This window comes from Saimiri boliviensis, chromosome 13, assembly GCF_048565385.1.
Source record: "Saimiri boliviensis isolate mSaiBol1 chromosome 13, mSaiBol1.pri, whole genome shotgun sequence".
NCBI lineage: Eukaryota > Metazoa > Chordata > Mammalia > Primates > Cebidae > Saimiri > Saimiri boliviensis.
In genome coordinates, this window is record NC_133461.1 from 110,554,913 (window position 1) to 110,581,277 (window position 26,365).

The 26,365-nt window shown below is 37.9% G+C and overlaps 1 protein-coding gene across 2 annotated transcripts in view; it reads left to right on the plus strand.

Moving 5' to 3' along the window:
- CSMD1 (CUB and Sushi multiple domains 1) overlaps positions 1–26,365 on the plus strand; it is a 2,098,967-nt gene that overhangs the window by 1,368,550 nt on the left and 704,052 nt on the right. For both annotated transcript variants that reach the window (XM_003940706.3, XM_074384178.1), the window contains exon 8: positions 25,717–25,804. In XM_003940706.3, coding sequence (XP_003940755.2) covers positions 25,717–25,804 — 88 coding nt within the window. The remainder of the gene's footprint in view (positions 1–25,716; positions 25,805–26,365) is intronic.

Below are 26,365 nucleotides of genomic sequence, written 5' to 3' on the forward strand. Positions count from 1 at the left end.
GGGGCTGTGAATGCTTCACTTCCTGTACAATGAATATTTTTCAGGGACAGCACAGTTTCTACAAAACTGGTTTATAGACAGTCCCTCCCCTTTTTCTTATCAAACATTATAGCCACAATCAAAGGAATATCTAATTCACGTAGCAGGACAATTGAGCTCTCACAGACCACCTTCAATTTTGCAGTGGATCATGGAAAATACGTTTCTGTTGTCCAATCCAGTGGAAAAAAGGTGGGTTTATTCATCTGCAGTTTTCTGAGATAGCCTACACAATTTTCCAATAATTGTTTAAACAAAACTAAGCAACTATTTCTGGAGTTGAGGAAGAAGTCAGAGGATATGGGAAAGGTGGTCTCTGGTCTTTACAATGCAGCAAAGTTTTGAGAAGTTACAATTGAACATTTGACAATGCCTTAAGTAAACTACAAACGGATATTTAATTATCTCATATAATCTTGGTTGTGAACAGAAAACCTAGAGACTAAATGTTCCAAAACAGGCTCAATTTCTCAATGAATTTATCTGGTCTTTTTAAATTTATTTAATCAATTCTCAACATACACATGCCTCCCCATATGACTGCAATAGCCCTGCACCAGCTTCAAGCATTGAGTTTTCTCAGAGCTAAGTCTTATGCATGAAGAATTGAGACAGGCAGAAAAAAGGAGCTCTACGTGGGAGAATCCTGAATTTTTAAAATAAGTTGCTTCTTACTCGTTATGCAGTTATATTCATGCATGTGTTAATTCATCTCTCCAACAAATATTTATTGAGCACCTACTACATCGAAGCCACTATTAGATGCTAGCTATAAAATTATGAACAAAATAAATATTTCCTGTTCTTATCTAGCTTTTAACTAGGTTTAGCAGAACACAAATAAGGTGACAAATATTCTCTGAATATATCAAATGTTTTCACAGCTGATAAAATAAATAATATGATTAGATTTTTGTTTTAGGCCCATTATCCTGAACCAAAATAGAATGAGTAGTTAGAAGATTATAAAAAATTGTAAGTTGTTATTAGTGAATAAATGCAAAAGAAAAATCTCTAAGAAATCAAAGATGTTGATGTTTATTTAATGCCTTAGGGCAGGCATCCCCAAACTACAGCCCGCAGGCTGCATGCGGCCCCCTGAGGCCGTTTATCTGGCCCCTCGCCGCCCTTCAGGAAGGGGCACCTCTTTCATTGGTGGTCAGTGAGAGGAGCACAGTATGTGGCGGCCCTTCAATGGTCTGAGGGACAGTGAACTGGCCCCCTGTGTAAAAAGTTTGGGGACGCCTGCCTTAGGGTATATATACATCATTCCATTTATGTTTTAATGCAGTGTTCACATGAGGAAATCAGGATTTAGAATGATTAATTGGTTTTAAGATTTAAAATAAGTAATATATCTTCTGGATGGTCTGGTCGGAGCAGGAAGTCAGGTCTTCTGATCAATCCTATTGTTTTTTCTTCTTTTTGAGATGGAGTCTCACTCACCCAGGCTGGAGTGCAGTGAGGTGGTCTTGGCTCACTGCTTCCTCCACCTCCCAGGTTCAAGTGAGTCTCCTGCCTCAGTCTCCTGAGTAGCTGAGATCACAGGTGCCTGCCACCATGCTCAGCTAATTTTTTGTATTTTTAGTAGAGATGGGGTTTCGCCATGCTGGTCAGGCTGGTCTCGAACTCCTGACCTTGTGATACCCCCACCTTGACCTCCCAAAGTGCTGGGATTACAGGCATCAGCCACCACACCCGGCCCATCCTATTATGTTATCTGTATCTTTTATTGTCATTTATTGCTCTGTCTTATTTACGTGCTTAGTTACATAATTCAGGTCATGGACTAATTTATCAAGGGTGCTTTTTTAGCCTAAGTTGGTGAAATGGTTTCTGTACATTTTCATGAAGAAACGGCCTCTTCCCTCACTCATTCACTTTCATTCTCTCTTTTTCCACTTAAAACTCTGAACTTTCCTGATTGCCTTAATGAAACAATACCCCAAGCAAAAATGGTAATAATAAAGCCTTTTATTCAAATATCAACCTATTTCGTAGACATTTTATTGGCAACAGATTAGTCCAACTGAGAGACCTCAAGGCCCGTGTCTTTTCCTTCTGTCTCACTCTGTCCTCTTGAACTGAGCAGCCTTTATTACATGGCTCAAAGTAGGGCTGTGAACATCTTCCGCTAGAATGAACTGCTTTGCATTTTTCCAATTCATGGAAGTTGAGAGTGGGCTGAAGGTAACGCTAAGTGGGAAATGAAAAATGGATATTGGGGGAAATGCTCACTCACAACCTCAAGGGGTTAAGAATGCAACACTGCCTTTCTCTTATCGAAATAACTTCTGAATTTCCATACTGCTGAGAGACAGAAAATACATAGCAGGCCATTTGGAGTCCCTTTTTCACTTTTCCCTAGCCGGTTTTTCTTGTCGTCTTATCTGTAAATTCCAAGGAGTCTTCCTCAGGGCCTGGGGAAGGAGAGAGGGCAGAGCCTCAGAGGCGGCTATGCATGCAGGTCTCCATCTCGGAATGTTTGGTCTGTGGGTCCATTGAGTTCCTGGCTACATGCTATGCTCTGACCACAGACCTTCTCTCCATGTGCCGACTTTCTGTTCCACAGAAACGTCCTTTCTAGGCACATGTTGCGCCCGTTTCACCGGCTCCTCCGCATGACCGGGCAGGAGAAAGACAGCAGACTCTGACCCCTTCCAGACTGCACTTTGCAGGCAGGGACAAGCACCTGCCCTGTAATCTCTTCTACTCCTGAGTTACCAGACAGAACTAGGAATCTTATCATCATTTTCGTCTTGTCTCCAGATCTCAGAATTTCAAAAGCAGTGTTTTTTTTGTTGTTGTTGTTGTTGTTGTTTTTTGGAGTGGTTGTTGCAGGGGCAAAGCTAGGAGCTTTCTCTCCACGTAAAACCAGTATCTGATTCCTGGCTACACCTTCTCCAGGACACACTGAAGCTAACATTGGGTTTTAGATAATTTGGAAAAACTGGCTGTAAATGAATAACCTATTTTTCCATGTAAATTGTTTATGGTGCACATGTTATTTATTTATCTATAGAATTTATTCTACCAATGTTTTAAAGCCCAGTTGTAAAACCCCAAGACTTGCTGAAGTGGGTTTGAAGTAAAAGATGGGAAGGAAACCTCCGTGAGGAGCAGATTTCTGTTTAAGATCCACCCTGCTTGGGTTTAAATCTGAGCTCCTTGATTTGATAGCTGTGTGTGGTTAGAAAAATTATCTTCGTGCCAGAGATAATTTAGTTGTTATCCTGCTTTATACTATTGCTTGGGGGGATTAGATCATAGACTTTAAAAGTGCTAACAGTAGTATCCAGTTTATAAAAAGCAAAAAAAATACTAGTCAAGGACATACCCAAGTCTGGGTAATACATAAAGAAAACCCAGTTTAATGGACTCACAGTTCCACACAGCTGAGGAGGTCTCTCAATCATGGCAGAAGGTGAAGGAGGACTAAAGTCACATCTTCCATGGTGGCCGGCAAGAGAGCGTGGGCAGGGGAACTGCTCTTTGTAAAACCCTCAGATCTCATGAGACTTATTCACTGTCACGAGAATAACACAAGAAAGAGCAGCCCCCATGATTCAGTTCCCACCCACTGTGTCCCTCCCAAGACATGTGGGAATTATGGAAGCTACAATTCAAGATGAGATTTGGGTGGGGACACAGCCAAACCATATCCCTACTTACCATTCCATGCCAGAGACAATTCACTGTCATCCTGTTTCGTACAGTCGTTGTGGGATTCAGTCACAGACTTTAAAAGTGCTAACAGTAATACCCGGTCCATAACAGGCAGCCACATATTACTCCATATTTTACTAAAGTAAAATTTTAAATATTTCCATTAAAAAGTAGAAAAAAGCAAACTGTTTCTTGTATACTTCTTGTCAGGCAGTTTCATATATTTTATTATAGTCAAAGAGAAATAATTCTGACGTTAGAGTAGGTAATATTACTTTATCAAATGTTAGAAAATAAGTTCAAGAAGATTATTTTATTTGTTTAAGTTAATAAGTTAATAAGGTGGTCAGGCATTTGAATTCAGGTCTTTATGATGCCCAAACTCATAACAATCCACATTCTACAGACAAAGCACCTTAGACATAAATTGTTTATGAAAATCCTCCAAGCATACAAGGTTAGCAAGTGGGACAACCTATTTTTAGTGGGGATTATTCTGATTGCAAATTACGTAGTAAAAATTAAACTATGTTACACAGCTTAAAAAATGTCTTAAACAATTGTCCTAGTTAATTTTGTGTTGCTATAACAGAGTAGCACAAACTGGATAGTTCATGAAGAAAGAAAATGTATTTCCTATAGTTTTGGAGAGTGGGAGGTCCAAGCATGAGAGTCCTGATTCCGTGAGGCTTTCTGCATCATTCCATCATGGAAGGCAGATGGGAAACACACAGAGAAAAGAGAGAGAGAGAGACAAATTAGCATTTATAACAATCCATCATCTCAATAATGATGTTAATTTATTCATGAGGGCAGAGACCTCAGACCTATTTACCTCACAGTGGCAACCAAATCTATAAATCTCAACATGAGTCTTGGAAGGGACATTTAAACCCGTGTAGCAAAAATAAAGAAAATGTATGATCATATGAAACTAAAAGTCTGCAAGTGGCAAATTTTAGTTACTTGGGGACGGAGCAGCTTGTCAGGAGAATCACTACTTTGCTTTCTGTGATCTTCACTGAGTCAGCTGCTCCCAGGATGGTCACACAAGGGTAGCTCCAGGCTTCACCTCTACACAGCATAAAGACTAGGAAGAAGAGTGTCTCTGCGTCATGATTGTGTGTGTGTTGTGTGTGTGGACCGGGGGGGCGGGGGGAGTGGTTGGGAACATTTCCCTGAAAGATGTTTCTCAGATTTCATTTCATGACTAGTATTAAGTTACCTGCACATTCCCCAGGAGCAGATCATAGGGTAAGTAAAATGGATTTGACTGGCTTAGATAGATTCCTAAAGATTTTACCTCCAGGGCTGGGAGAGGTGGCTCACGCCTGTAATTCCAGCACATTGGAAGGCTGAGGTGGGTGAGTCACCTGAGGTCAGGAGTTTGAGAGCAGCCTGGCAACATGGTGAAACCCCGTCTCTACTAAAAATACAAAAATTAGCCCGGCATGGTGGTGCACGCCTGTAACTCCCAGCCTGTATAACAGACTCAGGCAGGGCCTTCAGGAGGGATTCCAGAAGAGGGCACTGCTGTCCTAGAAAAGGAGAGCTGCATGCCTATTACTGCTTCTGAAGACCTTCCAGTGGGATGGGATATACGGGTGGAAGAAGTGTTGATTGCTCTGACCCTGTGTAGGTCTCAGCTAATGTGTGTGTGCCTTAGTTCTTAACACAAAACTTTACAAAGTAAAAAAAAATAATAATACTAATAACAGAAAATTTTAAAATAGAAAAAGCTTATAGAGTAAGGATACTAAGACTGAAAATATTTTTGTGCAGCTATTCAATATGTGTGTGTTTCAAGCTACGTGTTATTACAAAAAAGCCAAAAAATTAAATAAAATAAAAGAGTTTATAAAGCCCAAAAGTAAACTAAGTGAGCTTACAGAAAGTTAAGGCTAATTCATTATTAAAGAATTTTTTTTTTTTTTTTTTTTTTTTTTTTTTGCAAATGTAGAGTAGCCTCAGTGTGCAGCGTTTCTACAGCAGGTGCACAGTCACGCCCTCGGCCTTTGCATGCACTCACTATTCATTCACGGGCTCACCCAGAGGGACTTCCAGGCCCACAAGCTCCATGTATGCTAAGTATCTTATACAGGTGTCCCGTTTTTTAAACATTAAACAGTGTTTTTTGTTGTTGTTTTCTTTGTTGTTGTTGTTGTTGTTCTGGTTTTTTGAGATGGAGCCTTGCTCTATTGCTCAGGCTGGAGTACAGTGGCTTGATTTCGCCTCACTGCAACCTCCACCTCCTGGGTTCAGGCAGTTCTCCTGTGTCAGTCTTCCAAGTAGCTGCAGCTACAGGTTCCCACCATTATGCTGGGCTAATTTTTGTATTTTTAGTAGAGATGGGGTTTCACCATACTGGTCAGGCAGGTCTCAAACTCCTGACCTTAAGTGACCTGCCACCTCAGTCTCCAAAAGTCCTGGGATTACAGGTGTGAGCCACCATACCCAGCCTAAACAGTGTTCTTACCATACCTTTTCTCTGCTCAGGTAGGTTTAGATACACGAATGCTTATCATTGCCTTAGACTTGCCTACAGTATTCAGTACTGTCACATGCTGTATGAGTTTGTAGCCTGGGAGCAAGAGGCTGTTCATATAGACCAGCTGTGCAGCTGGCTCTACCAACTAGGTTTCACAAGTGCACTCTGTGATGTTTGCAAAATGTCAAGAGTCGACTAAGGATGCATTTCTCAGAACACATGATGCATGGCTGTGTTCACTAATGGGTAAGCAATCACACTGTGTGCCTTAATCACGACTCCATCCAGAAAGGCTGAGTAGGCAGCAGAGTTATAATCACACCTTTCATTTTATCTGTTGGATATGCAGTTTGAGGTGCCCGCAGTGTCCCTCTCGGATTGAGTAATTCACTAGAAGCCTGCACAGAGTGCAGGAAGGCAGTTATGTACATGTATGACTGTGGCTTGTTACAGTGAAAGGACACAGATTAAAGTCAAAAAAGGAAAGACGCATGCGGCGGAGTCCAGGAGACATCAGGTTCAGGGTTCCGGTTGTCCACTCCCAGCAGAGTTGTGGTGACAACACTAATAATTCTCCTAGGAGTGATGTGTGACGACACGCACGGAGGATTACTGACCACAGAGCTCACCTGAGCCTCGGCATCTAAAGGTTTAATTGGAGTTTGTCACATAGTGTCACATAAGCATGGCTGTCCACCCACATTGCTGACCTTAGTCTTTATTTCTACCAGAGGGGTGCCCCAATGCCACGTGGCTGCACAATGTAGCCAAAGGCCTCCACCCTTAATCACATGAACACAGACTCTCTGCCGTGGCCTAAGTCCCCAGGTAAACAAAGATATTCTCACAAGGCAGGACATTCTAAGGGCTTGGAGTCTACTTCCCAGCATCAGGTCAAGAACCAAACTTCTCATGAGCAGGGCACAGACGGCCCCAGATGTGCTGAGTCAGCCCTTTATTTCACTGACAATAATGCCAGATAAAGCATTTATAGACATTTTATGGAAGGGACATGCATATTCATCTTCATGCTTCATACTGAATCCACTTGAAATGAAATGATGTATTTTATGCATTTTATATTTTGTGTATTTTAAATAGTTTTGACTACATTCATCACATTTCCTCTTTTTCTGTGATAGTCACAGCATGACATTTAAAACTCTATAGCTGGTTACAAGCTATGCATCAAGTGGATACTTGAGAAATAATATCTGATTATAAAGCAATACATATGGGGTTGCTGGAAAGAATATAGGTGTTTTGCATGACATTTTCATTTTTAATTGAAGGGTAATTGAATGTTTTCAGATTTATATACAATATTTTCATGTGTTAAGATTGAAAAATATGTGTCATTAATGTTTTTAAAATTAGGAAGTATTAATTTATCCTTTCAAATTAAGATGACTAAGTAGCTAAAAATGAATTGAGCTTTCTATGTGCATGTACCACTAATACAATTGTCCATTGTATCCTGATGCCACTGCATTTGTATTTGACTTCTACATTGGGAACAGACTTTCATTTGCATATGTCAGGTATCATTTGCATCGTCTTAGGGGGAGCAGCATTCATTCACTGTCAAGTCTCACCATCTTTGCAAGCTTGTCAGTCTCAGGAAAATATGGCAGGACCAGTGACACTTCTGAGTCTTCCCCTGGACCTCTGGACTGTGTGTTATTAACACACTGTAGGCGATACTTCTCACTGTCAGAGTAATTTATGTTATACCCAATGTAGACATTTTAAGTTATCTTTTATTTGAGTTCTAAGAGAAAAGGTGTGTTCATCACATATAACATTTAATGATTTACTGACGGTAATTTTTTGGTGACATAAAGTTAGAGAAAAAAATGTAGAAATGATGACGTCAGCAACTTTTTAATGAACTAGTGATGGGAGGAAACAGGGCAGTTACATAACAGGGCAGATTTAAATACCAGGGCAGAGATTAACACTAAAAGGACCAATTAATAGGACACTCACTGAGGAAATGTATCACTCAGGTTTGAGAGCACTCACTTTTCAACGTGGTTTATTTTTTTTTCTTTTTAAAGTGGAATTTATACTTCTAAAATGATCATTATAATTTTTGAAGTCTCTTGCTTCATTTTGTTGTCTGTAATTCCCAGAGAAACGTCCTTCTAAAAACAGGATCACTAACCAGGAGTGTCATCTCCAATGGAGAGACATTAGACAGCCGTCTTTGCACCTGACACAGGAAGGCAAATGGAGAAGGCCCAAAGCGAGACAAAGCAAGGACAGCCAGACGTGGCGAGGGCGCTGGTGCCCTCTTAACACTGGTGTCTTCTTAACAGTCACTCACACGCCTAAATAGTATTGATGGATGGATCATCGGGGTCACAGTTATTTATTTATTTTTTAATGTAAAGGAGTTCTTTCAGGAGAATTAGTATTACATTTAAGTAGTATATCCAGAATCAACATCTTTATGGACTTTTTTTTTTTTTTTTTTTTTAAAGCAGCCAGATCTCTAACTTTTTCTAACCAATGCTCATCTTCAACACCCATCACAATCTAAGGATTTTATCATGATGTGTCAATGAGATATATCTAGGAACTTTTGGTGTTTTTTGCTTTTGTTTTTGTTTTTGTTTTTTGAGATAGAGTCTTAGTCTGTCGCCCAGGCTGGAATGCAGTAGCATGGCTCACTGCAATCCCCACCTCCCATGTTCAAGCGATTCTCCTGCCTCAGCCTCCTGAGTAGCTGGTATTACAGGCACGCGCCACCACGACCAGCTAATTTTTGCATTTTTTTTTTAAAGTAATGACAGGGTTTCACTATGTTGGTCTGGTTGGTCTCGAACTCCTGACCTCATGATCCACCCGCCTTGGCCTCCCAAAGTGCTGGGATTACAGGCGTGAACCACTGCCCCTGGCTGCTTGTAGTGTTTTTCTCATTAAAATAATCTCCTGTAAGATGGAACTATCCCAGGGGTAGTGTTTACTTTTGGTTCAATAACTCAGTGAGGGTAAGTGGGAATGGGGGGTCAGGGACGAGAATGGGGGTCTCAGAAGGAGAACGGGGCTTTACTCATGAGATGGAAGAATCCCTCCAACCAGCACTGCTGACCTAAGACGCAAAATCAAATGGTTAAATGCCAGCAGTAGAAATGATTGCATTTTCTAAAAGTATTGCCAAAGTAGTTCTCCCTTTGCAATAGCTCTTTGCATTTTTAAAAATAGATTCTTTTTCTCTGGCAGGAATGTTAAAGAAAATGCTTACTCAATTTTATTCTGGTAATAATAAAAGCAACAATAACAAAATCTGAAGAGAAAAAAACAAATTACTTTCTTATGTAAATAATGCTCATTCAATAGTGAGTTCACCTACAGTTAGAGAATCAGCATTTTCTTTCTTTTTCTTTCTTTCTTTTTATTTTTTGATTGAGCAATACTTTCTTTTTATTTTATATATATATATATATATATATATATATATATATATATATATAAAATTGCATTTTAGGTTCTAGGGTACATGTGAAGAACACGCAGGATTGTTGCATAGGTACACACATGGCAATGTGGTTTGCTGCCTCCATCCCCATCACCTATATCTGGCATTTCTTCACGTTATCCCTCCCAACTCCCTACCCCATACTGTCCCTCCCCCAGTCCCCGCCCCCCACAGACTTCAGTGTGTGATTCTCCCCTCCCTGTGTCCCTGTGTTCTCATTGTTCCACACCCACCTGTGAGTGAGAACATGAGGTGCTTGGAGAATCAGCATTTTCTAAGTGTTCGACATGTAACTTGAGGCTACCATGCTGCAATCAGTCAGCGTAGGAAGAGGCAGCTCTCTGGGACGTTTTCTTGGTCAGCCTAATATGCATAAAGTTAGGTAATCTTTGGACCAGGAGAGAAGAATTTCAGGTCACTTGTTTACCTGTTAGCACCTAAGGCAGAGAAAACCCAGCTAACTTCAAGGTAAATCCTTTGAGAGCACTTTATTCAATCAAGTGCTATTCCCAGAGAGTTTTCCTCAAACAGTAAAATTTCTTCCCTCCAGCTGATGACTAAAATCTTTCATTATTCCACCTGAACTGGACTTCCTAAACTCACCGATGATTTTTAGTGTTGTCAAACCAATGGCTCCTTCCCTGTCTTCTACTGACTTGGCTAGCTGGCATCATTTTAGACTGCTTTGCAAACCTTTGCATTTTGGAAAATTTTCTTATCTAGGATCCCCTAAACTATTCATGGCCGATCTGCCTGGTCCTCAGCTTCTGCGTTGTTTTGTCTACCTATTCTTGACCTCAGAATGTTCACAACGCTCCAGGAGCAGCCATGGGCTGGCTTCTTTGCTAATTGAATCAGTCCCCACCTCACATGTCGTTTTCTTACCGTGTAACAGTCTCTGTGCAGACTCAGAATGAGAAGGATACATGACAGTTGGAAGGGTGCCGAGTCCATGAAGGATGTAACTTCTGAGAGTGTTAACTGTCAGGGTTAGCTGTCCACACAGTAACATAGACAGGTGGGTAGAGAAGGGGAGGGAGGGCTGCCGGTTTCAGCAGGGTGCACAGGGAGGGCCCCTCTGCAGGTGACATCTGAGCTGAGACCTGTGTGCTGAGCAGGCTGTGACAGGAAGACCTGGCTGAAGGGTATTTTGGGTAGAAGGAGCGGTACGAGCAGAGCAGCACAACTGGGTTTTCAAGGATTCATCACAGCATTCGAGTCCCATTCAAGGTCATATCGATGTTTCCCATGCTTTTAAATCTCATCTCCTGGATGGTAGTAAATACCATGTTTCTGTAAGACATCTCAGCTCTGTAATCCAGACACACATGTACATAACCAACAGACTAATTGAGGTTTTCCCTTGGTTGTCCGTGGGGATCTGAGATGTAACAGATCAGAACTGGAACCCTTCGCCTTCCAGTCTTAATGTGTTCTTCTGATGCTTTTGCCACCATGGTGAGTGCTACCTCCCTTGGCTCAGCGGCTTCAGAGAGGTAACTCCATTTCCCTAATTTTTGTGACCAAACCACTCACACATTTCTTTCCCATTTTTATCTCGAACACAACGAAATCCGTGAGCTGCTCTCCATCCCTCACTCAGCCTGCCAGCCCAGCCCATCACCCTTCTGTCTGAATGACTTCAGCACCCCCTTTCCTCCTCCTTCTCATTGGCCTTGCCTGGGTCTGCAGGAGTAGGAAAAATGAACGCTTCACATACAAATTGGACCTTCTCATCTAAGCGTCTTTCATGCTTTCTCCTTTTCCTCTTGCGTTCTCTCAAGTTTCAGTGGTTTGGGTCATTTCTTCGTTTTTTGGTTCTTTGAATATTTCAGTCTCATTCCTTCCTGAGGGCCTGGCTTTTGCTGTTTACTTGGCAAGAGTGTTATTAAGTTCACTGTTACCTTAGGTAATCCCTGCTCATCTTTTTCATTTTAGCTTAAATGTCATTTTTGCATCAGAGTCCACCTGTGACCCCATTCAAAATCTGATGCTCTTCCAATCTAGCTATTAATTTCTTGAGCACTATTCTGTTCTTTTCTTTGTAGGCTTCATCCTGATACGCAGCAATGAATTTTTATTTGAGATTTTATTTGTTAACATTTTCTCTATGAGGTCTTCTTGTTAAACCCCGGGAAGACTGACACCTCCCAGGAGCTGACGCAGAGCCTGTCTGTAATGGGCATTCGGTCAATATTTTGCTGAGTGGATGTTGAATAACTAAATGAAATTGGCTACAATTAACTTTCTATTTCTGTTTTAAACTGTTATTTCCATGGTGATTTTGATTGCTCTGATGTAGAAAAATAATCATTTGAAATGTTTTCTTTTGACAAATAAAAATGTGGGGTCTGTCCAAAAAATATGTTAACATCTTTTGCCAGCTTTTAAATATAATTCAGTAAGACTACAGGCAACAAACACAAATACTGTAAAAAGAAAATTTTAAATCTACTTACTTCTAAGTGAAAAGGCAGGATTTCCTATAAGACTAGTTATTTGGTGAGACACTAAACCCTGTGTTTCTGACTGACCAAAGATATCTTTTAGCCATTGCTTATACTATGCAAGTAACCTGTCTCTTTAAAATGAAACGTGCATGTTTCTTTTAGCATAATATTGTTTTACCTGTATTCTTTCTGTGTCCATCATGTGGTCTTTTCTATATCCCTAATGTCTTATAGAGTAAACTTGTGTGTGACAACATCCCTTGATAAAACAACCCTGAGTGTAGGAACCATGGAGACAGACTCATGGTATATTCGAGTTGAAAGAAAACACTGAAATAATTTACTCTAAACTGTTTACAGGAGAAAAAGATGAGGAGCTGATATTTGCTGTAACATTCTCTTTATTGAGCAATGCTAGGTGTACTGTGTATTCCATGTCATTAAATTTTCCCAATCATATTGCATGGTTGATATTTTAAGGGAGAAAGACCTCATATGTAAAATTTTCAACAATAACTATATATAACTAAAGGCACGTATAGATAATGGAGGAGGATATATCTGCATGTCGGCTGAATGCATCCATGAAAGAAAACATAATAGTAAATAAGATTCTCTGCTTCCATTAAGCTTCTCATTCAGAAAGGGTCTTCATGTTCTGACCTTTGTCTCAGTAACTGACCTGGGTTCTTGTGTTTCCTGGTTGAAGCTGTTCCCCTTTGCAGGCAATTTCCCCTGCATCCCGCGAGCATACCAAGTTCTTTCTGCCTTTGCTTACATCATGTTCTCCTGCGCACACCCTTCTTCGCCCCAGCTTCTCACTCTTGTCTATCCCCCAAGGGTTGGAATTTTTTGAAGCAGAGGCTATAATTCTATTTATCTTTTTCTTTCCTTTTTCTCTCTCCTCCTCCTTCCCTTCTTTATCTTTTCTTCTTTTGTTTCTTATTTCTACTCCCTTTATTCCTTTTCTTCTCTTATTTTCTCCTGTCATTGTTTTGAATAACTTAAAAAAAAAAAAAAAGCAACTTAGGATTATTTGGGTTACTAGAACCACTTAATAAGGAAGACAAGAGTTCTTGGCTTGGACACGTGTACCAAAACTAGGAAGCCCTACATGAGTTGGCGCTGGGCACTGGTCACTTTTCTGTGTGGCTCTCATGGGCTGTGACATAAGCTGCAGGGTGCCTACACTGCTTCCTGTGGGGCTGCACCTTCTCAGGACACCTGTGAGGATGCCCATGCCCGCCCCTCTGCGGAAGCTGCCTCCCTCTGAGACGCTCTCTCTGTCTCCCCCTGCACTTGCCTGAGGCCCCGTGGGTGCCGCTGGCCCAGTGTCACCGCCCAGCTGTGGCTTTCATCACTAAGGCCTTCATATTATTGTGTGCGTCATAGCTAAAGTGCTCCAAGAAGCAAACCTTAAGGACCCAGATAATGTTTTTAGATAATTCAAATTCATGAATTATGGTTAATGGAAGCGTTGTCTGATTTGGGCCGTGTCCCCATGACTGGCCTGTGACGTGGTGAACAAGGAAGGGGTGTGAGGCCATCCTTTGGCAGGTGTGGGCTGGGCAGGGAGGGTTCCAGAGATGGTGCTTGGGCTGGGACCTCTGCTGGGCTTTTAGGATGTTTTTCTCTTTATAGAAAGAACCTGTCCTCATCACGATGTTCTAACACATTATTATAACATAAATTTAAAAAATTAAAAATGCAGCCAGGTTGTTACCGTGGTAGATTCAATAGCCATGGAGGGGTTTACTCTCCAACAAAGGTAAATACAGTGTATCTGGCAAGACTGCCTGTCTTTTTCTATGTTTACTTAATTTAAAAAAGTAGAATTATAGCACATTTTGTTTTTAAATCAGCCTTTTATTACATTGCCCTTTTGACTCTTTTACATTCTAACTCATACTACATTAAGTTCACGTATTAGGGAAGTGTGAAATGATTTTCATTTTTTTTTCAACATGCAGTCTCTAAATGAGTATGATCTCCTTAAAGCTCCCTTAAAGGTCAAAAGTGGAAACAATGAATTAATGTACAAAGAACAAGGTGGGCTTTGAAATCAGACACCTTAATATATTTATCAGCTAAATAAACAGGATATGCTGACTCAGATTCCAGCCTTCACTTTTCTCATTTCTTAAATAAGCAAAGTAATAATTCCCTCATAAAGATTTTGTGAGACTTAAATTATGTAATACATAAGTATGTGCTTACCATAAAACGTTGCATATATGATCACCCTCCTTGTGTTTATTATTAATATCTCATAGTTCCTTATATACATTAAAGTTTACACATTTTTGTGGGAACATATAGAATATAATATTAGAATGTTGCCTTTTCCACATTTACAGATACCTGTACATAATTTACTATGATCAGGAACATACTAAAAGCAATCTAATGTATTCAGGAGAGGTTATGTAAATAAAAATAGTAGCATGACTTTCAGTAGCCTACATAGTCTTTTCAGTGGATGTTAATGTCTATGATTTCAGGACTAGAGTTGATATGCCATGATTTATTTAAGGATAAAACTTAATAATTTGTGATTTGTGAAATTGAAATTTATGCACATAAGATAGCCTAGTGTGGAAATTTTTACTTCTCCCAAGTGTCTCCCAAGCTGTTGATGAGCATATTTTCAAAATGCCCATCAACAGCTGCACAGAAGGGTTTTATCACCATCTCAAACTCACTTCTCTTTTACAATTTTACATCTGCAAAATATCTGAATATTTTATAAAGAATGAAATTGCACAGCAAATATTCTAAGATAATAAAATTTTTGAGTGAACACATCAAATGGAGTTATTGATATGTTAATTACAATGTTAAACTATGTGTATCACAGAAATTCTCAAGCAGATAATTTAATATTTCTGCTCTTTAAAAATGCATAAACTCATAATGAAATACTTGAAATTATTTCCTCATATATTGTACTATGGTAAACAAATACTAAACACTGTATAACCGTATTTAAACCTGTATAAGCTACTAATATTTGATACATAAAGCCATAATATTAAATAGTATTGATTTACTAATACTTATATTTATATAAATATACTTACTTTATATTTTACTTTAATATTTAAATGATATTTCATGTACATACTATTAAACTTTTAATGATATTATTCTATTATTCTAAGTACATTGGTAATATATGTAAAAGTAATAAAACATATTCATAAATTAAGTAAGACATGCTTATATCATTTATATTTACTGTATTGGAATGCACTTAAGAGATTCTGAAATCACTTATGTACTATTATCAAAAAGAAATTTTCTGTGAGGACTCATTCACAGAATATAGATAATATGGTTTTTAAAATCTAGGAACTGGCAAATAGAGACTTTATTACATTTTACATAAATATTTAAATATACTTAACTATAACTATATATGTTTATAAAATAAATTGTATAATGACTTCAATATTTTTCTCATTTTTTTCCCATTTTTAAGTTGCTAACCTGAATTTTAGATTCTATGCAAAATAATATAAACTGGCCCAGTCGAATGCTATTGTCACTGTTAAAAGACCATGAATAATTGGGCATCTGGTAAGATACCTTTCAGTGAGCCCCCAAAACTATTTCTGAGTCTTAAGTCTAGAGTTCTTTACTGTGCAGAAAGAGACTGGAGCAGAGATGGCAGGCCCTAAGTCGTGCAGCTGAGCCGGTGATTTTCCCAGGTGATGGTCACTCTGCGTTTGTGGGGGCTGTCAGAGGGCATAGAGGAGTCTCTCTTTGGTGCTGCCGACACACATCCCAGGGAACATCTCGGAGAATCACGTGCAACAGGACAGATCGTGATGAGGACAATTCTCCAGGCTCTTGTAAAGTGTTCAGTCCCCCTAATTTTGTTAAGGTCATTTACACTGATTTTATACTAGAATGTCCTTATTTTTTTATTTTATTCATACAGTAAATAAACATCTTGGTTTAATTTGAAGCTTTATAAAGAAAATATTTTCTTTTTGAACATTTGTTGCTACTGGGATATATCAGTTGGAAGGATAATTGTTAATATCTGAAACCTTATGAAAAATCTACTTGTTTTTCCCTCTGATAGAAAAATAATATGGGGGAGGCAATGGTAAAAATCAATAAAGATGGTGTAAGTATCTGCAGTGTTCAAAACTACTTAGAGCATAGGATCTCTGCAGGGTGTAGTTAGAATAATGCTGGAATGACTGAAGGTTCTGAATGCCATATTGTTTTATTTTCATGTACAACAGAATCATTAATATATTTTTAGTTTCTCAGGTATGTATTTTAGGACACAGCATTAGAAGCTGAAATTTAAATAAATTACTATAAACTAAAATAGAGCTTAATTTAAGACCATGGCAGTTGACTTAGAAACCAGAGAACATGGGTAAAAGTTGGACATATGAGTTATGATAATAGGAGATCAACCACTTGTGTGTTAAAAGTCAGGACATTAAGGTGTGTAGTGGGAGAGAAAAGAAGACCCAGAGAGCAAATGCTGGCAATGTAATAAATGAAACACTTGGAAAATACAGCTCTTGACTCCCATTCAGGGTTGGAACCTCTTAATGTCCAGTTGAAGATTCATTAATATGAGATCTAAAACGATACATATAAAAGCAATATGTGCTGAGCAACTTACTTCTATGTGAACTATTCATTTAAAACCTCTAACATTGCTCTGATAATAAGACTTTATCATCCAAGTGTGCACGGTTCTTCTGTTGTCTGTTTATATAGAATGCATAAACATTTATTTACTATCATGAGGGAAAAAGAACTAATGCTAGAGAAGGTACCAATGTTCTGTAAAAACAGCAAAAATAACAAAGCATTCTGTTACTCATGTAGAAATTTCTCATATGATGCTGTAAATCAAAATTATCGTCTTACAGCTATGAGAAAGAAAGGATTACAATGGCAAAATATTTTTATTGTTGAAATTATCATCTAATCAAGTTATTCATTTTTGAAGAAGGCAGTACCATGATAAATTCTCAATTTTGCTGAGAAATAAACCTCTTGAAAATCAGAGAGGAGAAATGTATGAAAATGTAGGTACTACTCTTTATTTCAGTGAGATAATACTGGGTCTATTAAATGCCGAAGGGAAAAAAAAATGTCAGTGTTGACGTATTTCAAACCGAGTATGGCAGAAAGGTCTGAAGTCTGTTGTATCCCCCAAACAGATGTCTTAGAGTGGGCTGTCACTCATCCGAAGCTCATCGATAGAGTAGGGAGACTGCTACTAAAAATTTCAAAGAGAATATGTTCTACATAAATACATTCCTGATGGTTATGCAGCTAAAAACATATGTCACCTCTCTGAAGGCTTAAATGGTTAGAGTTTGTCTCAAAATTGATCCAACTGAAATACATCTGTACATCTCAGAAGAAGCCAGTACCAACAATGAAAATATACAATAATAATAAATCACAAGTATCTTCATGCTAAAAGTTGTGAATTGATTTAAATGGCTCTTATTTTGGTTTACGTATTCCAAATGTAAACCAGCGTTGAACTGAAAATGACGCCTTACACAGAGATTTAACAGTCAAGCCAGTTTATGGATGTGGTTCTCTAAAAGTGGATTATATTCTCCATGGAAAGCCTTTTTTTTTTTTTCTTTTAGCTGAAGGAAAATCACTACCAGATGGTTTGAACTAAAGCCTCATGGTTCAAACCATACGGCTTCCCATGTGTATGTTTGGTTGGGAATATAAATAAAAACACCTTTTCACTTCTCTTTTTGATGCTCTGTTTATTTTTAATATTAACCACATTTTAGGAAATGAATGCAAATTTTTAGAAATAAAGTTTTTATTAACCAAAAGTATCTCTTTAGTTTAAAAAGCCCTTCAACGTGTAATGTCTCATAAGGTAATTACAACAGATGTATGGAAAGGAACCTGGATTTGGAGTCAACTCATTCTTAACTCTGGCCTCAGTTTTCTTTTTTGTAAAATAGGTCTAATACTAACAATTCACAGACTGATTATACAGATTAAATTTAAAAATGTATGTAAATGATACTAAAGCTTCTAGCAAACATTAGAAGTTTAATTGTGTATCATCACTGCTATTCTGACCACTTCATTTGTAATTATTTCTGATTATTCACTCATATAAACCTTATCACCACTAATTTATTTGTTTCTAATCTTTGTTGCAGAAGTAGTTGCTTATATTTCTTTTCAGACAGTTGCTTTCTTCATGTTGGCACCTGGACTACCTGTATAGTTTGCTACAAAGAAACTCGTGTTGAATTTTAATTGATATTTGTGTGGCATGTCCTCAAAGAGCAGGGTAATTTAATGAAGAAGAATTTTTGTAACTGCCCTACAGAGTCACAAAGTTTTGTGCAGATCTAATGAGGTATTGTAAATCAACATGCTTTGAAAAAATCATTTAAAATATATATAATTTATACTTTTAAAATCAAATTCATTTAAACTCTTTCACAAACTGTCTAATTTATATCTGATCATCCACTTGCATAACTTTATATCTTTCTATGGTATTAATGGTGTGTAATGAACACATCTACTGAATATTTTCAGTTTTGATTTTTAATTACAAGGATTTGACTTAAATTTAACATATTTTTTTACTATCTATTTCATGTGTTCTATGAGATCTGAAAAGATATAATTCAACAAAATTAAAGTGATATTAAGTCCAGTAATTCTTCTCTTTGAACATGTTTCTCTAAGGTACTGAGGATTCCACTTGAAGTGAATTCATCTTCACGACTTTCCAACTTTGAAGCTTTCATTTCTAGATTAATCAATCACTCATGGTGCGGATGGAGTGGGTGGTTGGGATTTTTTGGAGCTGTCGTTTGCTTGCACATACCATTTGTCACCATACTTTTTCTGACTCTTTATCACACTAAACAATTACTTCTGTTTCAGAAAATCACCCATATTTTACAATTAATCTCTAATCACTTCTTATTATCGTCTACCTTCTGCAATCCGTTCACGCTTGTCTAACTCATTTTGTGCTCTTGTAGAATTCCAATTAAGTAAACTTTCTTTAGTAAGTGACTTTGGCATTATCTTTAAAAAGATTCAGAATGTTTTTGACCAACTTGGGCAGGTAGCTCTAATCTCTCTCATTTCTTTTAACTATTATTCCACATGAGAAAAATAGAAAAGGAAAAATACAAGTGGACCGTTGTAAGCCTTGGTGTCTTTTCAGTCAATTTGGGTATTGTGGAAATGTGCAGTTACTAAGCTAGAGTCTATTATTTCTGACAAACATCAATGATAGCCATTCACTAGATGTTCACCTTGATGAAACTGTTTTAATTTGCCACGGCAATAATGATTTTGCCTGAGGGAGTAGAGAAGACATCTAGCCAGTGATGGCAGAAAGAGGAAACATGGCAGAAGAAACATTCTGCATTAGGATCTGAAATTAGTAAAACTAAATACCTATAGGAGACAAATTTTAGAGAACTAGTAGCAGACTACTGATTACTGATTGGGAACCGTACCCCAGTACATAGCACAGACTATGGAAACATGGAGTTGAAGAAAAAAGTAATAGAGATCAGAATGATAGAAATATGCACACATACTCACACACACAGACATGCAAAGAGAGAGAGAGACATAACATCACACTTACTGGTTTTAACCATTATAAGCATATACTTCCGGTTCGGCTTGGCAACTCACTGTAATCCCAGCACTTTGGGAGGCTGAGGTGGGAGAATTATTTGAACCCAGGTGTTTGAGGCCAGCCTGGGCAATGTGTCAAAACTCTGTCTCTACAAAATAATAATAATAATAATAATAATAACACTAGCTAGGAGTGGTGACATGCACTTGTAGTTACACCTACCTGGGAGGCTGAGGTGGGAGGATCCCTGGAGCACAGAAGATGGAGGCTGGAGTGAGACATGATTGTGCCACTGCACTCTGGCCTGGGCAACAGAATAAGATTCTGTCTCAAAAAAAGAAAAAAAAAAGTTAAAAAAGAAGAGAAAACCCATGCAGTTCTGTGACTTTAAATATATTGATGCTGTTGTACATGCATCACCACTATTCATCTCCCCAAATTTTCATCACACTCCACTGAAACACCTCACATAGTAACACCTCATAGCCTTCTTCTGCTTCCCCTGGCCCCAGCCCCTGGCAACCACCATTTTACTCTCTGGCTCTGTGACTTTGATTACTCTTAGTGTTTTTTACCTCTGTGTGTCCTTAGGCCCAAAGTGAACCTCTTGTGGGCAACATATAGTTGGATCCTGTTACTTATTAATTTACTTTTCAACCCATTCTGCCAACCTGTGTCTTTGGTTTGGGAGTGATTCATTTTCCAGGGCTGCCATAAAAAAGCATTACGCTACACACAGAGTGGCTTAAACAACAGAAATTCTCTTTACCACAATTCTGGAGGGTAGAAGTCTGAGATCAAGGTTTGGGAAGGGTTGGTTTCTTCCAAGGCTTCTCTCATGGCTTGTGGATGGCTATCTTCTTCCTGTGTCTTCAGATGGACTTTCCTTTACATCTTCATGCCCTAACTTCCCCTTCTTAGAAGGTTACCAGTTGTATTGGATTAGGGCTCACCTTAAGGACAACATTTTAAGTTAATTACCTCTTCAAAGTCTCTATCTCCAAATACAGTCCATTGTGAGTTAGACCTTCAATGTGTAACTTTTTGTGGGGAGGAGGAACATAATTCAGCCTAAAAGAGGGAGTTAAATCCATTTATATTTTAAATAATTATTTGAAGGGTAGCTCATACTTTTACCATTTTGAATTCAATTTTCATATGTCTTTCCAGATTTTTGTCCCTCGGTTGACCCACTACTACTGTCTTCTATGTTTAGTTGACTTTTTTATAGTGCCACAATGTGATTCTCTTCTCATTTCTTTTTCACATCTTCTATAAATATTTCTTTTGTGGTTTCCATGGAGATTACATGTAACATCCTACAATGATGGCATTATCTTAAATTGACACCAACTTAACTTCGATCATATACAGAAACTTCAGTCCTGACAAGTCTGTTCCCTTTCTTTATGCTAATGCTGTCATGAATTACGTGCTTATATATAATGTAACTATTAGCACATATTTATCATTATTTTATGTGTTTATCTTTAAATACTGTAGAAAATAAAAACAGGTTTTAAGTCAAAATTACTATAATAATGTTTTTAAATATGTTTTCATGTATTTGCCTATGCTAGAGACCCTTTTACTTTTCCTGAGTGACTGTGTAGTGTCCTTTCATTTCATCTTGAAGGACTTTCTTTACCCGTTCTTGTAGGGAATATATATGGGTGATAAACTCACTCATCTTTGATTTGTCTGGGAATGTCTTAATTTCCCTTTCATTTTTGAAGGACAGTTTTTCTAGAGGTAGAATTCTCAGCTGACATTTTTTCAGCACTTAAATATATTTTCCCTCCTCTCCTTTCTCTCTTTTTCTCTTTCCTTTCCTTTCTTTTCAGATGAAGTCTCGCTCTGTCAGCCAGGCTGGAGTGCAGTGGCACGATCTTGGCTCACTGTAACCTCTGCCTCTCATGTTCAAGCTATTCTCCTGTCTCAACCTCCCAAGGAGATAGGATTACAGGTGCCCGCCACCACGCCTGGTTAATTTTTGTGTTTTTAGTAGAGATGGGATTTCACCATGCTAACCAGGCTGGTGTCGAATTCCTGACTTCAAGTGATCCACCCACCTCAGCTTCCCAATGTGCTGGGATTATAGGCATGAGCCAGTGCAAGCAGCCGATCCATTGCTTTCTAACCTGTGAAATGTCTGTGGAGAAGTCTTATTATAAATAGTCTTATTATAAATCTCTTGTTTCTAGGACTTGCTTTTTTCTTTCTACTTTTAAGATTCTCTCTTTTTCTTTGGCTCTTAACAGTTTTATAATTATGCTTCTGTCTGTGGGTCTCTTTCTTTATGTTTATCCTACTTGGAGTTCATTAAGGTCCTTAAATTTGTATATCTATGACTTTCCTTACATTTGAAAAGTTTATATTCATTTATTTCAATTCATATTTATAATCACTGTTTTAAATTCATTGTTTTAAATTCATTGTCTATTAAGTCTTCATATGTTTCTTCAGTGACTGTATCTAGAGATTCATTGTGACTCTTTGAATGGGCCATGTTTCCCTGTTTCTCTGTATGCCTTGTGATTTTTGTTAAAAAATAAGCATTTGAAAAAAGTAAACTACCTGTCTTAATCTTTGGAGAATGTAGTAGAAGATATTCACCTCAGGCCTCTGAGACTTGAGATCAACCTGGAATGAAGATATTAGGTGCTCTCAGGTTTTTGGTGGGTACGTGCCCCACCAAAGGTATGGATTTGTCCATACCTTTTGCTGTGTTTTTACTTTTTTGTCTTCATTTTTTCATTTTCCCCCTACCTTCTTTTAAACATCTTAATATTCCAAAGAATCTCATTGTCTAATTGGGGCCATATATATATATATATATATATATATATATATACACACACACATGTATGTGTATATATATATATATACATGTATGTATATATATATATATACATTGTGTGTGTATATATATGTGTGTGTGTGTGTGTATATATATATATATATATACACACATCCCAAATTCTCCTTCTTATAAGGTCAGTAATATCTATATTATTATATTCCTCTACCTGGAATCCCTTGCCCCAAGGTACCCAGGATTTTGCAGACTAGCTGCAGCTTTCTGTACAGCAGTGCTTGTCACAGCCTCTCAGGGCTTCTAGCCAGAGATCCAAGTGATGCCACCCTTTCTCCACTGAGCTCCAAGTCAGAAAAAGACAGACCTCAGTCTGTCAGGAAACCCAGAGAGTGGCCGTAGGGCTGCCAACCGCTTTCTCTCTGCTTCTTCACTTCTAGAAAGGAACCTGGAAATCGGGCCGTTTCCTCTCAGCTGCACTGTGCCACGCCAGGCATGGTATGAAACAATGGAGAGTAAACCATGAAATATAGTTCTGTGTTCAATATATTTTTTCTTCCCTGGGCATTTGCTTGGTTGATAGAGATTTTTAACTGTTATGTAGAGCTCCTGTAAAATTATCTTAATCTTTCGGTGGTTACTTGGTGTTTCCATGAAGAAATAAGGGTCTGAAGCTTTCTGTCTCACTACCTATTGATGCCATCACCCAACCTAATGAATTATTTTGAAATAATATTGAGAACATTAAATATCTAGAAAATAAAATTTTGGAATTCAATGTAATTCTCACATCATGCAGCAAAATAATGTCTAGATGTTATTTTTAAAAATATTATTAAAAAATAAAAATACCTAAAAATATCTTAACCACTTTGGAATAGTGAAGTACTTACGAAGAGTGAAATCATATAGTGTATTCAGTAGAATTTGTATTTAAATGAAGGTTCATATTGTTACCCAAATTTATTCTACTTTAGCAATAAAAGCTAAATTTTGGCTGGATGTGGTTGCACATGTCTGTAATCCCAACACTTTAGGAGTGTCCCTTGAGCCAGGAGTTGGAGGCCAGTCTGGGCAACATAGAGAGACTGCATCTCTACAAAAGATTTTTTTTAATTAGCTGGGCAGGGTGGCACACACCTGTGCTGCCAGCTATTAGGGAGGCTGAGGTGGGAGTATTGCTTGATCCTGGGAGGTTAAGGCTGCAGTGATCCACGATTGTGCCACTGCACTCCCACCTGGGCAACACAGTGAAACTCCATCTCAAAACTAACTAAACTTGTAATTACTGTGGTTTTTATGCATCGTTTTGATCAAATGATTCATGAGTTCCACATATATCTGAACATATTGTTTTCTTTTATTGTATACGTACATATATATATATATATATATATATATATATATATATATTTTGAATTGTACTTTAGGTTATGGGGTACATGTGCAGATCATGTAGGAATGTTACAGGTGTATACAAGGCAATGTGGTCTGCTGCCTCCTTCACCCCATCACCTGTATCTGCCATTTACCCCCATGTTGTCCCTCCCCAACCTCCCTATCCCCCACTGTCCCTCCCCTAGTCCCCACCAACAGACCCCAGTGTGTGATGTTCCCCTCCCTGTGTCCATGTGTTCTCATTGTTCAACACCCGCCTATGAGTGAGGACATACAGTGTTTGATTTTCTGTTCTTGTGTCAGTTTGCTGAGAAGTATGGTTTCCAGATTCATCCATGTCCCTACAAAGGACACGAACTCATTTTTTTTTATGGCTGCATAGTATTCCATGGTGTATATGTGCCACATTTTCCTTGTCCAGTCTATCGTCAGTGGGCATTTGGGTTGGTTCCAGGTCTTTGCTATTGTAAACAGCGCCACAATGAACATACTTGTGCACGTGTCTTTATAATAGAATGATTCATAATCCTTTGGATATATACCCAGTAATGGGATTACTGTGTCAAATGGAATTTCTTTTTCTAGGTCCTTGAGGAATTGCCACACTGTCTTCCACAATGGTTAAACTAATTTACACTCCCACCGACAGTGTAAAAGTGTTACATTGTTTTCTTCTTATGGAATCTTTTAAAATATATGTGAAAAAATGTGTATTTATATGTACACTTTTCAGCTGCAAATAATTGAATCATCAATTCAATGTATTTAAACTATAGTAAACAAACTATAATAAATACAACAGAATGTTCAGAATTGGGATATTACACCTAAATTGGTTGATTTTCTGACCCAACAATAAGGTAGCAGGTCCAGGTACTTGACAAAATCTATTCTGTTCCATACATGCTGTTGTCTCCATCCTTGGATTATAACATTTGAAATCCGAACACATAAATTTCCAGGGTAAAATAGATATGTTCTTTATTAGCAAACTGTAATGTTTCCCAGAAGCACTCTTATGGACTTCCTCACACCTCATTACACTGAATTGGGTCCCAAGCCCTCTGTTAAGCAACTTCCTGGGAAAAGCAAAAAAGAAATGCCTTAGTTTGGTTAGACAAATTATACAGGGTGAAATGAATGATGAAGTGACAGCCACTTTGTCCAATAAGCAAAAGAGTTTTTGAGAAACTATTCTGTGATGGTGCAAGTCCCAGGAGAAAAATTTCTTCATGAAATTCAAGAGGTAAATCAATGCATGTGAACAAAGAACCCACTATGGTTTTTAGTTCAATGATACACTTCATTGTTTAAAATATAAGTAATTTTAAGAAGTATCTTACGTATAGATCTTAGTAAATATCGTCTCTGTTTTTATCCATGGGAATGAGTGAAGGGTTTCTTTTCTCTAAATGTATGTATTTTTCTCATTATGCTGTTAGTTGTGACCTGACATAAAAGTAGTCGTAAGGAACAAGTATTTTATTAAATTTTGACCTCTTAATAATGAAAGAGATAAAACCAAAGATTATCATCCTTACACTGGAAAAGACATCTTTGATTTTCACCAATGAGAATGCACACTTATTTGAATGTATTTAAGGTGTTTTAATTCCTTTGAAGATCACATCTTAAGTCATGATCATTGAAGAACTAAAAATGCCTAGAATACATTTTTTATCTGTGTATTTCCTCCGTAGCTACACAATATTTTAACAATATTTCTCTCTGTTACAGTGAGCCAAGGAGGTGTTGCACTGGTCTCTGACATGTGTCCAGATCCTGGGATTCCAGAAAATGGTAGAAGAGCAGGTTCTGACTTCAGGTAAGAGACACAATACTGCTGGGAAAAGCATGTTATTTTTAAGAGATATAATTTCAGTTTGCAATTTAGTTTAACTCTTTTGTTCTTTTGATGTAAAGGCAAAACTTCTCAATCATTATGAAACTATATTATTTGTAGAATTCTAAGACATATTCTGAAAAATTTCAGGTACTCTGTAGTTGATATGCTCTAGGAACAAATAATAAAAATTTAACTCTAAATGTGTATAATCAAAATTTGTCTTCAGAGTCTTTGTTTTTTGTTTATAATCTGTTAAAATTTCTGTATTAGTCCCTTCCCACGCTACTAATAAAGACATACCTGAGACTGGGTAATTTATAAAGGAAGGAGGTTTAGTTGACTCATAGTTCAGCAGGGCTGAGGAAGTCTCAGGAAACTTAAAATCATGGCGGAAGGGGAAGCAAACACATCCTTCTTCACATGGTGGCAGGAAGGAGAAAAATAAGCAAAGTGCAGGAAAAGCTCCTTGTAAAACCATCAGGTCTCATGAGAACTAACTCACTATCATAAGAACAGCATGAGGGTAATTACCCGCAAGGT